The 16466-nt window shown below is 41.8% G+C and overlaps 1 protein-coding gene across 4 annotated transcripts in view; it reads left to right on the forward strand.

The window, feature by feature from the left end:
• The first annotated feature begins 1847 nt into the window (after positions 1–1847).
• LOC146891814 (meprin A subunit beta-like) overlaps positions 1848–16466 on the forward strand; it is a 31499-nt gene continuing 16880 nt past the window's right edge. The window contains exons 1-5 of one of the 4 annotated variants that reach the window (XM_087896228.1): positions 1848–2058; positions 4699–4717; positions 5290–5340; positions 5981–6021; positions 9122–9200. In XM_087896228.1, coding sequence (XP_087752354.1) covers positions 1996–2058; positions 4699–4717; positions 5290–5340; positions 5981–6021; positions 9122–9200 — 253 coding nt within the window. In that variant the 5' untranslated portion in view covers positions 1848–1995. Of the gene's footprint in view, positions 2059–4698; positions 4718–5289; positions 5341–5748; positions 5817–5980; positions 6022–9121; positions 9201–16466 lie in introns of those variants that run through there. The other 3 variants (XM_087896230.1, XM_087896229.1, XM_087896231.1) reach the window with 3 other exon arrangements.

Below are 16466 nucleotides of genomic sequence, written 5' to 3' on the forward strand. Positions count from 1 at the left end.
GTATCAGGAAGACAGTGTGAGGTTGATTCATATGCGTGCACGCATGTGTGTTCGTGTGTGTGTGTGTGTGTGTGCAAGCATGCATATGTGTGAGCACGTGTGTGTGTGTGTGTGTGTGTGTGTGTGTGTGTGTGTGTGTGTGTGTACACTTGGGATCAAACCCTTGTTGTTCTAGACAAGCAACCCACCACCAAAAAAATCCATCTTCATACCTTCTGATTTTGTTTCACAGCCCTGGGACTGAATCTTAGGCTTCGTGTATGGTTTTCAAGTACTGTGTCACTGAGAAACTCCAGCTTACGATTTATTGTCACTATATATGTAGGTCAGGCAGATGCTGAGCTCCTCATTTTTCTGCCTCAGCACCCGGAGGGCTGAAATTATAGGAATGCACATTGTTCCAAGCCCACACCTATTGTTTAAAGTTTTTCATTTAAACCTTGTCTTACTCTCAGAGGGTAGTGATGGCTTGCTCAGGATCAAAAGTATCCACCTGGGCTGGGGAAATGGCTCAGTCAGTTTACTGTGCAAACACAGGGCCTGAACTTGGATGCACAGCACCTATGTAAGAGTCAGGCATGATGGTGCACATCTGTAAGCACAGCGCTGAGGGGGCAGGTGCATATCTGTAAGCACAGCGCTGAGGGGGCAGGGCTAGGCAGATTCTTAGAGTTCATGTCTAGCCAGGCTAGTCAAACCAATGAACTCTAGGTTCAGTGAGAGACCCTGTCTCAAAAAAGTAAGGTGAGGGGCATTAACACTTGAATCAGCCTCTGACCTCCCTACTTCTGTGCTGTATGAGAGCTGGCATGGGAATACACAGCACTTCTGCATGCACATAATCACACACTCACATGAACATGTGCATCACACTCTCACAAGAGAAGCAGCATCCTGGGTGCTTTGTCTAGGCCACATATCTTTTTGTGGACTTTCAATAAACACAGAATGAGACACAAAGACCAAACTAGGAAAAGACAATGAAGAAAAAGATATAGATATACTTCAAGAAAAGATATAATGTACTTCAAAATTGTCATTCTGTATCAGGCAGATGAAACCGTGGGGACTGAGTGATGTCGTCTCCAGAGAGCAGAAGTTATTCCAGGGAGAAAAGAAACTGTGACACAGACTTGAGAGAGCTTAGGGACATTTGATTAGGAGACCAGTGAGCACAGCTATCCTTTCAGCCCGTTCCCATCTGAGTTTGTCTTTGAGAACCTTCAGGGGGAGACACTTTACTATTTTGCTATTTCATGTCTGAATATCAAATATGTTCATTTCTAGTTATGTCAATAGTTCCTAGACTTTACAAAGTTATAGATTGTCGACAAAGGTTTATTAGTTCAATGACAGATAAGAGTCAGTGGACAGAACTGGCTACATCAAAGCAACATAGGCTATCTGATGGAAGGCACATCATAAATATTAATTATTTGAATAAGAGTATACACTTGATATTTCATTATTTAAATAAATTCCAGGCTGGCCTCAAACTCACTGTTTAGCCAAGATGATCTTGAACTTCAGATCCTTCTTCCTTTACCTACTCAGAGTTGTGGTTACAAGCGTGCACCACCATGCCTGGTGTATGTGGGGTTGGGGGTGAACCCTGTGCCACATGCATGCCAGACAAGCATTCTACCAATTGACCCAAACCTCCGACCTTGTGTGCTCGTGTGTGTGTGTGTGTGTGTGTGTGTGTGTGTGTGTTTCTGTTTGCTCAAGTGAACAGTCTGTATACATTAGAGAATATACCCCAGTGACAGGTGTTAGCAATTTATTGTTGGCACAGCAAAGAGAGGGAAAAAGAGAGGCGTGATAATGACTGTGGACTTTACCTCCTTGATTGGAAGTGACTACAGCAACAAGATGACTTGGGAGATGAGCCATTAACATGAGGATCAAAGGCCAACAGTTATGATGAATAGCTTTTAAAAGTTAGCTCTGCTATGACTATGCCAGAGCTCACAACTTTCTGCTTGAAGTCGCAGTATGGATGCCTGGCATCGACCTTGGTTCCTGGTTTATGCCACGTTTCTCCTGGTTTCTGGCTTGGTAAGAAAAAAATTGGGGGCCCATTGATATCAATCATTTAGTGATAATCATTTGCTCATGTTTTGTTTTATGTATTTGAAATTTTCATCTTAAATGAACATTTGTTGCTGGTGGACAAGTGATGGCAGGGTATTGGATATAAGAAGTCATCCCGGCAGAGAGGTCTGGAGACTGTGAGAGAAAATTGTATTTTCCTTTCATTTTCTCTGTTGTGTGACCGGTTTCTTTTGCTAAGACAGAGAATGTGAGTTTTGAAAGCCATTGTTACTGCTGAGTGGCAGACTGATTGTCACTAGAGTAAGGACATGGGGGAAGACGGAGAAATGTCAGAGGCAATGTCTACACTGAAAAGTTTAATATGGAGTTTCCCTTCTGCATCTCTGTGGGTCTAAACTAATCTTCCCACACTGATGGGCAGTTTGTACCCAAAGCTAGTTCAAGGCCTTAGACAGAATTTCTAGTGACCAAGGAAACCCTTTACTTGGACTTAAAATATGTTATACTGAGCTGATGGTGTACAGATATGCACGGAGAATTAAGGTGTGAGGTGCTGTTTCACCATGTTTGACTGCGGCTCAGTAGCTTCTCGGAAATCTCTTTCTGCACGTGTGCCGGGATGATGTGTGAGCGTGTGTGTGTGTGTGTGTGTGTGTGTGTGTGATCCTGTATGAGAAAGCTAGGGTGTTTGCTGTCGAAACTAGGGAAGCCATCTGAGCAATTTATCCCCATGTCTTGTCATGCATTTCGGAGGATTCTTTACTTCAGCTGTTAGTTTGTATTTGGATGCAATTGGACTTTACACTTACGTGACACACACTACATTTTTACAGCATGTTTTTGCGTGGTACCATATAACTTAATGACACTCATCCAAATCGGGTGGTAACCATGCTACACAAATAATTTGAGACCCAGGAGGGTAAACTAAATTGACTTAGCTTAGGGAACCCAGGCATAACTCACACAGACTATCTACCAGTTCTGCCACTTTCTTCCTAGTTTAAGATAAAGGAACGATTGATTATGAAATTTCCCAGAGGACCTGCGGGAGACAGCCTTCAGTAAGCTGCTTGCCATTGCCAGCAAGAGGACTTCACTTTGACTCCCAGAACACATATAAAACGCCAGCTGTGATGGCATGTGCTTCTAATGCCAATGCTGGGGGGACCAAGATGTGGGGCTTCTGGAGGCCGGTTGATGAGACCTCCTAGCCTACTGATGAGCCATGGGTCCAGCGAGAGACTCTGAGTCAAAACTAAGGTGTCTGGCTCCTGAGGAATAACACTTGTGGACGATTTCTGGCCGGTATTATCACCCCCCCACACACATGCACCTGTGCATAACCCACCCCCAAAATAAATTTCTGATGTTGGTTTCAATTTTTACTTACATATTGCATAGGTAACTCTGTAATTTGCTTCCTATCATTTGAAAATATATGCATTTTAGCCAGGTGCTGGTGGCACAAGCCTTTAATTCTTGCACTTGAGAGACAGAGTCAGTCAGATCTCTGAGTTTGAGGCCACCCTGGTCTACAGGACAGCCAGGGCTACACAGAGAGATTTCTTATAAGTTCTGGGAGTCAAACTCAAGTCTTCTTGCCTGCAATGGCAAGACCTTTACTGAAGGCTGTCTCCTGAGGGCCCTCTGAGAAATTTTGTAATCCACATTTTTTTTTGTTTCAAAAACAAGCAAACAAAAAGAAAAAAAGAGAAGCATATGTATTTTTTAATAAGTGAAAAAAATCTACCTATTGGTCCTTTGCTTAGAGATTTGGTATTCTTTTTTGAATGTAGAGTCTTGGGAGAGACATGAAAGTAAACATGATTTTCCTGAGGTATGAGGAAAAGTTTCTGTTATTATTTGGAAATAAATTTTGAGCTTTTGAAAGCACTGCTCCATGAGTGTTACATGATATATGTATGTAACATGAGTGTGTATGCCAGGGCTGGGGTCTTGTGCACTGTGTTCTTTTCCAGCTTTGAAGTTGATTTTTTTTTCTCTATCTTTAAACTCATTGAACAGGACGGTTCAGTTTCTATAAGAAGTAAGAATATCTGTCTGGACAGAATGTCAAGTAAACTCCAGCTTGCTTGTCTGGCATATATGGAAGAAAACAATATGTCATATTAGTAAAAAGAACTGTGTGGTTGTGAGTTATAGCCACTGTGGCTCATGCTTGTCACCCCAGTGCTTGGGAGGCTGAGGCAGGAGGATTGTAGCAAGTTCAAGGTTAGACAGACTGAAATGTGAGTTCCAGTTTGAACTAAAGAGAGACTCTGTTCACAAATAAATACAAAATTGGGGCCAGTGAGATGGCTCAGCAGGTGACACAGCCCTGGCCGCCAAGCTCAATGATGTGAGTTTAGTCCTAGGAACTCACACCGGACACAGAGAACTGACTGGTACACGTTCTCCTCTGTCAGTCACACATGGACACCGTATAAAGGAATGAATGAATGAGTGAATGAATGAATGAATGAACGAACAAATGGATAAAAAAATCTTAAGGATGATTAAAAAGGAATCTAAAATTGTAACAAAATGTCATTTATATTACAGGTAACACAATAATATCTTTTCTGTGTGTTTATATTATGGGTATCATAGTAATATCTTTTCTGTGTGTTTTTTTCACAGCCGGCTCCAGAGAACTTTGGTGAGTCTGCTGGAGATTTGCTCTAGCATGCAGGGTAAGGAAGTTATGGGGTGAATGACAGGGACAGAAGCACCAGGTGTGCTGACCCATGGAGGAGGCGGCAGGTGGAATGCCGGCAGACGACACCGTGACTGCAGCAGTGACATGAACTTGGGTCAACACTGGCTGGTTCCGTTCACCAGGACCCATCTGCCCAGCTGAAGAACAGAAGCACAAGAAAGACCAATAAAGTGGCTTTCGGGCTGAGCGATGTTAGACCCTCATTTCCAAGTTAGTCACTCATTCCCACCTTCCCAGCTATGGTGACTGACATACGGAGTGACCAATGTTATTCCTAAAGTCACCTGACACCCAAGGGGTGTGGAGAGGACAGAGTATGCCTCCAAAGTCCTCTGTCTAGTCCCCAGTCTGGCTCACAGGAGGGTCTCAAGGAATGAGAGTCCCCATCAGTTAATCAATGCAAGTTAAATTAGAATCTGAGGTAACAACTTTTCTCCTTCTGATTGTTTGATTAATGAGACCGTCTTTCCTCTCATGAACATAACGTTCAATGTGTATTTTTCTTATTTCAGTCAAAGATATAGATGAGGGAATTGATCGAGACATAGTCAACATCAATGAAGGTTTGTGGATTTTTCTTCATTCTTTTTTGCTACCCTATTTAAAATATTTTTATTTTGAGTGTGTATGTGTGTGGAGGTCAGAGGACAACATGTACCAGTCGGTCCTCTTTTCCCACTATATGGGTTCCCAGGGCTCGAACTCAGGTTGTCATGGCGTGGTGGCGGGTGCCTTTTACTGCCTGCACTGTCTTTCAGGTCCTTTCTTTGTTTTATTATCATGGTTTGTTTATATACGACAATGGCTTTCCTTATGGCATTTTCATGCACGTACATAATGTATTTGTTCTTGCCCATCCCATTACCCTCTCTATTTCCTTCTAGTTTCCCAGGCTCCCAGCAATCTCCACCCTCTTCTCATTTTGTCCCACTCTACTCTCTTGGTTTTTCTCTCCTCTTGGGAACTGATGTGTGTCATTAGGGTTTCTTACAAAAGTCTGGGTGTGAGGGATCATTTACAACTTAACATGGCTACACTGGTAAAGAAAATGTCTCTTCCACATAAAGCAACCATTAACCTGCCTATAGATCCTTGGGGGTGGGATCTTGTGAACCTTCTCCCTTTGGAATTGTTAAAACATCGTCTATTATGTGGTATGCGAACTCAATTCAATAACATGAATTATCTGGATTCTTTTCTTAGGTTTGGGACTGAACCTTTTTGAGGGAGACATCAGACTCAAGGTGAGTTGCAATGATGCTTGCATGGTGAATCATGGATGCCAGCTGTGAGTATCTGAGGATGAATGGGCCCAGGCTGCTTGTTGAGACTGTTTCTGAAGATGCTGTTGCCGGTGGCGCTAACTCACTGAGATGCTGTCCCCGAAGGACTCACATGTCTACACCTTCATCTTCCATCGCTCAGGTTTCTGTGCGGTGAAGGCCACTATCTCACATATGTGGGTCTCTGATTTTAATGATTGTAGCAGTAAGAATTTTCATTTAAAACCAGAACTGGTTTAACTGGTTGAAGCAAAATAAAACTGAATTTGTAAATATCTCCAATCTTTTTATCAAAAGAAATAGTAGTAATGCTATTATTATGATTCCCCCCTCCCCCATCACTTCAAATGGTGAGATCAAGAATGAGTTCTCCCAAAGCAGCTCTTCGAGTGCTGGTCCTGACATAGCTGTCATGACACCACGCTGAATATATGTGTAGATGTACGTGCAGAGTAAGGGGTTTTAGAACTTCAGTATCTTACTGGACATGGTGACCTGTCACACACCTTTAATCCCAGCACTCAGGCAGAGGCTTGTGGGTCTCTGAGTTCAAGCAGCCTGGTCTACATGGTAAGTTCCAGGACAGCCAGGACTGCACAGTGAAACCCTGTCCCAAAAAAAACAAAGCAAAACCAACCAAATAACCAACCAACAAATAAAAGTTCAGTGTCTTAGGCACTTTTTAAAAAGAAAATCAAGACATCATTGTTTGTTTGCCACATTTTTAAAAATTTAAGAACTTAGTTATCCATTTGTAGGTGTTGGAGTCAAACAGAGATACTTAATGTATTTGTAATTCTAATATCGGAATTATTTTGTAAGTTTATGTAAACTTACAAAACCAGACAAATTAACAAGATCATTCATAATTTACAATATACATGGCCTCGGACACAGACATCCGACAGAGCTTAGTGATCTGCAAAATCCCACAATTTCCCCCAAAACTCTGCAGTCACTCCCTTGTACTCCATATCAGAGACTCATCTCTCAGGCCCTCCTTGAAGAAGCAGAGCCGTGAGCTAGGCCTGGCATACTGCTAGGTAGCTGAAGCAGGACAGCTGTAGGTGCAAAGCCTGCCTGGGCTACCCAATCTTATCACAAAAACTCAAACTGAAGCTGGGGATACAGTGTAATGAGGCTCTTGCTGAGTTTGATCCCAATAGCTCAAAAAGAAGGGGAGGTGGAGGGGCAGGAGAGGAAGAGGAAAAAGGAGGGAAGGTGGAGAAAGTGGAGGGAAAGGAAGAGAAGAGGAAAAGAGAGGGGGAGAGTAGGTGAGCAACACAGAGGAATTAAGGATGGAGGAAAGGGGGGAAGGGACGAAGAGGAAGGCATGGAAGGGAGAGAAGATGACAGCCTAGGAAGAAGAGAAGGAAGGGAAATGCGGAGAGAGATGCCACTGAAAGCTTCCCCCTGGTCCTGGACCCTCCTTTCCCTCTGATTCTTCTTCTCACCTGAGCTAGGGCATCACACAAGTACCGAGGACTGTCAGTGGGTGACTCTAGTCCTGCCTTGTCCCTGAGCCCCAGGCTCCCTTGGTACACTGTATCTGAATGTCTATAAGACACTGCAAATGTCAGATGTCCTCTGACCTTCCCCACGAGCATCCTCCCCTAGAATCTTCCTCTCCAGATGTTCATCATTGCTTCACTCATGAAAACTTCAGGAGTTCCATTTGCGCCTAAGCTATCCCCACCGCTTCCCAGCCCATTAGCGCTCCCTGCCATCCTGTCTATGACTCTCCTGAGTCATACACTTTCCCCAGCATCATAATCCAAGCCCTGTCCTTTGGTTCCTTGTACGTTTCTCACAGCCTTCAAACTCGTCCTTCTGTTTCAAATATTGCATTTCCCTCTCCATTATCTTTTCCTCCTGGAAGCCCATTTCCCATAGTAAAGTTATCTTCTGAATGGGTGGCTGTGGATGACTCAGTGGATAAAGCACCTGCTTTTCAAGTTTGAGGCCCTTGCTGCATTTACTCCCCAGGCATTTCTGTTGCCTGGGATGACATTTGCTATATTGCCAGAGTAGATACACTAATAAAACATCATTCATTTTCTTTATAATGTTTAAATTACTTTACAAGTATTTTTTATTCATCTATCTTTATCCTATATGTATGAGTGTTTTGCTGGCATGTATCTCTGTATCGTGTGTGTGTCTGGGGCCAATGGAGCCTTAAGAGGTCTTTGAGTCACCTGGAACTGGGATTAAGGGTGGTTTTGAGTTACCACATGGGTTCTGGGAATAAATTGGGCCTTCTGCAAGAACAGCAAGTGTTCTAAACAGCTGAGGTATCTCTCCAGGCCCTCCTTCAGAAAAATTTGAAAATTTTCATCCATCTTATGTCTTCTTTTTTTTTCTGAGATGCATATTTTTAAAGTTTGGTTTAGTTATCACTTTCCTTCTGTATATTCACTTATTTATTTGTACATGTGTGAGCCTGTGTTTTTATTTATGTATATCATATGTACATTGTGTGTGTGTATCTGTGTGAGCCTGCTTTTGTGTATATATATATATATATATATATCATATGCATTCTGTGTGTAAGCTGGCATGAAATTATGTGTACCATATTTATTCTGTGTGTGCCTGTGTGTTTGAGCCTGCATGAGGTTATGTGTACCACATGCATACAGTTGCTCATGGTTGCCAGAAGAGGGCAATGGATCCTCTAGAGTTACAGGCAGTTGCAAGTTGTTGATGTGGGTGCTGGGAACTGAACTTGGATCCTCTTCAAGGGCAGCAGGCAGCCTTAACTATGGAGATATCAACAGCCTGCTCTTATGTGTTTTTAATATTTAAACATCTAACAGTACTTACAGTGTAGTTTCCAGCAATCTTTTTTGAGTATCATTTCTTCTTTAGCTTCATGTTAAATATATAAATTAATTAGTTATTTCCATAAACTTTATTAAGTTATGGTCAAAATTCAGACTCATGCCCCATTGGTTTGAGCTAACAGCAAGAACTATAAACTCCACTTATTTCCAGATTGATTATTGATTGACTTTGTCTAGTTTGCCTAACTGATCCTTTTTACATTTATTTTTGACAGCCACAAGGGAAGAGTTCCATCATTGGAGACATCTATAGATGGCCACATACCATTCCGTATGTTCTAGATGATAGCTTGGGTTAGTACGCACTTTGGAGCATCCACAGCTACTGTGTGTTCTTGAGGTGATAGATTAACGTCTACCAGAACAGCCTCGTGTGGTGCTAAGACTTTTGTTGTTTCTCTGCATAGCTATATACATTCACTTTTTTAAAAAAAATAAGCAAAATGTAGAATTAAAAGATCTTAAATAATTCAGCCTGAATATGTGTTGGGTTTTGACCAATTTAAGAATAATTCAGTCAGCCTTGATGGAGATTACCTACTTTGTGTTGAATGCTTTGGTTAGAAGCATCGCCTCAGCCCCTAACACCCCTATACCCAAGGAGTCTGGAATATTTGATGGAAAGTTCCATTCCAAGCCACCACCCCGGGCATTGCCTTAGTTCAAACATAGAGATTAAGGAAACACTCTTGGTTTTAATAAGGCTTGCTCTAGATTTTATTGCTATTTTTAATTTATATTCTTTCTTTTACCCTCTCTCTTTTCTTCCTTCATCCCCCCTTCTCACTCCCTCCCCTCACACTTCCTCTCCTGCCCCTCTCTGTGTGTCTGTGGTGTGAGTGTAGTTCTGTGGAAGACAGAGAAGAGTGCTGGATCCCCTGGAACTGGAGTTACAGTCAGCTGTGAACCCCCGGCATGCACTGGGGACTCAGGTTGGGTCCTCTGGAAGAGCAATGCTTGCTCTTGACCATAAGCTATCTCTGCAGCCCCAAAAGTCTTTCTTTTAAAGCAACATTTGCTCAGTTTTAGGTATTTATTTATTCCTTGTGGAGCTAATGGTAGAATCCAGGCCTTGGGCACGCTAGCAGATGCAATACCACTGGTCACTACTAGATCATAAATGATTATAAAAACAGATTCGTGTTTATTCCTTCTAGGTATTTGTATGCGTGTGTATCTGCTGAGTGAATACCTCATGTTTGCAGTGCTGGTAGAGGCCAGAGGAGACACTGAATCCCCGTTAACTGCTTGGAGTCATTGCATGTAGATTTTAGGAACCGAATTTCAGTCCTCTAGCTGAGCAGTACAAAAGCTTAACTATTGAGCCAGTCCCACAGCCTTAGTTCCAGCACAGGGTGTAAAAATAAGTAAAATTCACAAAATAACCAATCAAAAAATTTATACAAAATGGCTTTGCCAAGATTTTATTTTGCCAAGTCTAGGTGTTAACAAGAGTCCACTATCTTTTATCTTTTCAAAAAATATATAGTTCCTAGCTTAGTAGCAAATTATTAAAAGGTCAGAAAAGGGCTGGGGAGATGACAAGCATGAGGATGGGAATTTGGAAATCATATAAACGCTTTCTGTGTATAGGAACCGACTGTAACTGAGGAACCCCAGGGCAAGGTGGCTATGGAGACTAGCCATATTGGAAACTCTGAGTTTGATTGAGAGAACTTCCCTTAATGATTAAGGTAGAGGAGTCATGGAGGATGAGTTCTGAGATTATCCTCAGACTCCACATCCTGTGCACACTCCTGAAGAGGTCAATTCAAATGCCAAGATTCTGAAGTAATATTGGTTACATCCGCACCCATATCCAGTAACCAATGTTATTTATTCGTACTCTCAGCTTTGGTCTTTGATCATTTATAGAAGTTGGCCGAAATATACGTTTTTTATTTTATACTAGAATTTTTAATCCATCCTCCATGTTTATTCTTTCATTCAGAGCAGTGTGGGTTTTTTTTTAAGCTTTATTTATTTGCTATGTATACAGTGTTCTATCTGCATGTCTGCCTGCAGGCCAGAAGAGAGCGCCAGATCTCATTACAGATGGTTGTGAGTCACCATGAGCAACCCAAGTGGTTGCTGGGAATTGAACTCAGGACCTCTGGAAAAATAGCCAGTGTTCTTAACCTCTGAGCCATCTCTCCAGCCCCACCAGTATGGTTTTTTACAACAGGCACAGGATTTTTAAATTTTCCTGGGGAGACATGTTCTCCACAGTGATTGGGAATGACTGGACCACGTCTGATCTGGAGGCTTGTGAGAGGCCCCCCAAGGAATTTCCTGATGGTAACGGTTGCCTTGTCTTTTTCTTGTTGATCTGCATTCATTGGTCCAATGTCAGCCTTTGCTGCATCTTCCACATAATCCAGAAGATTGACACCTTCTATTTTGTCATTCCCAGAGGAAACATTATTTCTAGGGATACCTTCTCAGATGTCCTATTCTACCACAATTAAAACATTTAGGATTTTGATGTCTCTTCATATCTTTGGAAATTGTTTCTCCTACCCAAGCCTCAGTGTTATAGTCAAAGGACTCAGCATTGACTGTGTGCAGAATTCATTCAGCCATTGGTGCTGATCTGATCTTTAAAGGTCCAAGTATCTCTTTGCATTCTAAGTTGGCATTTTCAAAAGCCAGAGATTCAAAAAGTATTTGTCTAGCTTCTAGATCTGTTACCCCTATTTGTACAGCTTCAGTTAATCTTTGTAAAAAGTCACTAAAGGGTTCTCTTGGGCCTTTTATGGCCTTAGTATATGATTCAATTATGCTTCATGGTTCTTGAATCCTGTTCCAAGCATTTAAGGCTCTTGTGTGGCATAGAGACAAGATGTGATTGTTGTAAATAGCTTGACTCCATGGATCAGCATAACGGCCCTTGCCAAGAATTTGACCTTGGGAAGCCTCAAACCCTTTAACTCTACCTTGCTATTCTAGAGCTTTATCCTCCTCTCTCCAATAGCACTTCCACCATAACTGTAGCCCATCTGCTAGCACCACTGAGATTATTTTTAAAAAATGCTTGAGAAACCCGTCTTTACCATCTTCCTAACAAATAGTGAATGTATGCCATAAGATATTACTGTTTGCTTAATTTCTTGTAGTTCTTTCATACCTATAGGTTTCCATTTACAATTCTTTATATCCATTTGGGTATTGAATATTTGCCCGCTTTTTGGAGAAAATAATATGATAAGTAGCTAAAAACTCTTGGTAAGTCATTTCTGAGTCTGAGAGGTACTGGTGGTGCTAAATCCTTTGCCTATGCCTCTTCTCCTTGATTATCAGTTCTGACAAATTCCTCAATCAATTCAAATCTTCTAATCATTCTACACATGTGATTCTAAGGTTTTAAATTTTTCCTTTAATGTTATCTTCTCCTCTTTATAGATATTATCTTGAATTATTAACAAATTTAGTCAATTACTTAAAATCTGCATTCAGAGGTTTGAGTTGGGCAGAATATCAAGGAACCCAGAGCTGGCAGGAAGTTGAGAGCAGTGAGATTATTGGTCAAAGCTTGGGCCAGACATTTGCAGATCCAAACTGGAAATGCAAGCCAGAGCAGCCCCTGCTCCGAGAGTCAAAGCTAGACCTGATCAGAGCAGGTCTGGCAGAAGTTGCAGAGGAGCTTTGGCAAAAAAAACCACTTAGTAGGCAGTACCAAGCCAAATGAGCAAAGGCGGCAGGAAATTGCCAAGTCACCATGCAGTAGGCCAGCCAAATGGTGAAGCTGTGAGCCAGGAGGGTAGTTCAGCTGTGGAGTGGTAGTTTTGCTGCATAGGGTGGGAGACGGCCACGGACAGGGTTCTGGGCAGGGTCCAACAATGGCATGGACTCTGCTATGTTGGGCGCTAATTTGTTGGCATACAAAAGAGTTCCACAATAGACCAAAATAGAGTATAACAAAGGTTTATTTATCTTGGGATAAACTCACAGAAAGAGTAAAAATCTGCAATCCTCTGCACATGGTACGAACTGGAACTGAATCAGTAGCCAAGAGGACCACACATTCTTTTCATCTGCATTTACAGTACATGAGACAATGCCCAATGTGGGTTGGTATCTTAAAGGCTATTGGCTGAAGGAGTTCCCACAGCTTCTACCCACATGCACACACACATGCCACATGCCCACACGTGTGCACAATACACACACACAAAGGAAAAGGGTGGGGATAGTCAAAAGAATCTAATACAAAACTAAAAAAAAAAAAGCTTATCATACAAAAGAAATTTAGTTATGAGCTAGGTGTGGTAGGACATACCTGTCATTCCAGTCATCCTCTGGAGGAAAGGCAGATGATCCTGAGCCCGAGACCTGACCAGGGTAAGAGAGATGGACAGAGACGGAGACAGACAGGGACAGAGAGAGAGAAACAGAGAGAGAAAGAGGTAGACACAGAGAGACAGACAGAGACAGACAGAGAGACATAAAGACAGACATAGAGAGGCAGACAGAGAGAGCTGACAGAGAGACACAAAGAACATATACCAGCCTGGCTCAACTGTAAAGAGCTCAGTTTCTCTGTGAATTGAAGAAGCAGTGCCTCTGACGAATATGAGTCTGAAAAACATCCTTTGGGGGAAATATGAAAAATAATGTCTCTTAAGAATCAAGCATGTCTAGAGACACTGCTGTGCCTTTTGATGACCTCAGCGATGCCACGTGGAGCTGTTGTCAGTGTCAGAGCAGAAGGTGATAAGGTAGCAACAATGGACTACTGTGTGTGAGGGCAGAGCCGCAGTCACACACCTAGGAAGGTACACAAGGAAAAGGGCAGGACTTTCTCCAAAGATAGCGATTGGTTATCAGTCCCAGGCAGACACAGCTACAAGGAGCGGCTCCACTACTAAAAACAGGTTTGTTGTTTAAGAAGACACCTGAGTGTTCTCACAGGGGACAGAGTCACGCAATCGAGATTGGGAGCTGAAACAAAGCCTCATTCAAGCAAAGTGGACTGCACTGAAGTCTGATTCCATCTGAATGTTGCTAAGATATAAGAGAAGTCTCATCCGCCTTTGTCTTGTACCTCTGTGTTCATTTCTTTCCCCCCTCACTCCCCAATTTTTGCTACTGTGTCCACTATCCCAGTCAAAGAATTGCAGTATACGCCACCCCAGAATCTGCCCGCAGATGTGGCCCACACTGTGACAGCTGGTTAGAATTACCATAATACACACATTTGCTTTGCCGTGGTATTCGAAAAAGAACTTGCATTTCGTTACCATAGCAGGAGAAGGTCTGCTTCCGCTGCACTCCATGCAGGAGCGTGTTTTTCAGTTTTCCAGCAACCCGGTGTCCTTCCACAGCATGCTCCCTGCTGGGCTCTTGCTGATGGCTGCTAGAGTTTAATTGATTTGCTTCCCTCCTTGATAACATTACTGATTCTGATTTCAGTTTTGCTTTTGTTTTTTTTTTTCTTCATGTAACATTGGTAAAGAATCCAGAAATATGACAGAAAGGTAGAATAAACTTTAAATTTGCACATTCTTTGGTGGATGTTTTTATAACTACAAAGCTTTGCTACAAATTTATACATTTCCCTCAAAGCAGTAATCGATGTCTGTGTGATCCCTAAACATAATTGTAGACCATAAAATGTAACACCATACATTCCTAATAGAATTAGTATGTCTGCTTTTGTATGTTATACTGAACTTTAACACTTTGTATTACTTTTGCTCTGGTTACAAATGGCTCAAGTAGAAAAACAGTCCCATCCATATGAAGACAGTGCACAAAAGTGTAGGTAAAATGTATACAGTTACTTGACCTTAGATAACTAGAATTGTCCTTTATTTCTCCATCTGTATAGAAGGAATCTGTACTTTGTATTGCAAGGCAGTCTTTGTGTCTTCATAGTGTCTTCTCCACGCACAGCCGAAGTTTTGGAGTTCATTATTTTCTTTGTTATAATTTTAATAAATTGGATAGGTAGTATCACATATGTAATTAAACTGATGTGGCTGTCTTTTTTAAAAACGTTAAGGCACAGTTTTTTAGTCTTCGGTTAAATAATATCCTGTGAATATGTTAAAATTCATGAGAATTGGGATTTTGGTGTATCACTATTTGATAGAAACAGTGGCCATAAATTTGTTGATGTTGAGATGTTTTACCTAAAGAGCAGAAAACTAGCAGAAGGCGAGTACAGGGGAACAGTCGCTGGGAATCTTAGCGCTATTACCTGAATAAAACAGAATAAACAAGTATTAAGAACCATTTATATTGGTCAACTGCTGCAGTATGGTTTTCCGTAAACATGAAATCTTGATCTATTCTTTCCTTGCATCATTTCAAAGCAAACTTGAAGATATTTTGTCTGAACTACACAATTGTATAGTTCAAATCCTATGGAATGAGGTGTGACTATTATAAACCAAACGGTAAGCTGAACTATGGTAGCAGAATGGAAATCACTAGTTGAGAGAAAAATGTTGTCTTTACATGGTTATTATTATGAATTCATCCTTTTCACACTGATAAACTTGTAACGATCCTCCTTAAAAAAAAAAAACAAGCATTTCTTGAGTTAGGGCTGAAGCTCACTTGGTAGAAACTGTGTCTGGCACGCAGTCCTTGTGCATCACACACATCAGGGCTCTCCACAGACACCTGGGTCTTAGTGAGGGACCAAGAAGAGGGTACTGAGTGCGGGGATGTGCAGCTCAGCCTAGGGAACAACTGTTTAGAAAACATGATAGGAAGAATTCAGCATGGAGTTGGGTGAATTCTACAGTGGCGCATACTATTAGTTCCAGAACTTGGGAGGCAGAGGTAGGCAGGGCTCTGTGAGTTCCAGGCCAGATTGGTCTACAGAGTGAGTTCTAGGACAGGCTCCAAGACTACAGAGAGAAAACCCTATCTCAAAAAAGAAAAGAAAAGAAAAGAAAGGAAAAGAAAAGAAAAGGAAGAATTCAGCATAGATTCTCCAATTCAAATAAACAAATTTTTATATAATTGCAACTATGGTGTTCTAGGTTTTTCTGTTTCTTTAATTTAAGGTATTGCATTTTTCTTGTTGTATTTTTAAATGACATTATTTATCTATTCTGTTTATGTATGTGCCACAGTGTACATGTGGACTCAGAGGAACCTCGTCACATGTAGGTCTCAGAAACTACTCCAATGCCAGGCGGTGGTGGCGCACGCCTTTAATCCCAGCACTCGGGAGGCAGAGGCAGTCAGATTTCTGTGAGTTTGAAACCAGCCTGGGCTACAAGAGCTAGTTCCAGGACAGGCCCCAAAGCTACAGAGAAACCTGTCTTGAAAAAAGCAGGAAAAAAAAAGGAACTACTCCAATGTTTGCTGAGATGCTGGGACTTTTTAGGAACTTGCTTCATCCTTGGGTTGACAAGGATTGCTGACATGAGCCAGGTCAAGCACTCTACAAATGACCCAAACTTAGCCAAGGCCTGTGGTAGTAAAGACACATGGTCAGTGGACAGCTTACCCTGGTAGAGGTCTCTGCAGTTTGTGATGCTTTCACACATGTTCTGCTTCTCAGAAGGATGAAGGTCTCCTCTCAGAGCTTTACTATGGGGC

The sequence above is a fragment of the Myodes glareolus genome, chromosome 13 (assembly GCF_982192425.1).
Source record: "Myodes glareolus chromosome 13, mMyoGla1.1, whole genome shotgun sequence".
Taxonomy (NCBI): Eukaryota; Metazoa; Chordata; class Mammalia; order Rodentia; family Cricetidae; genus Myodes; species Myodes glareolus.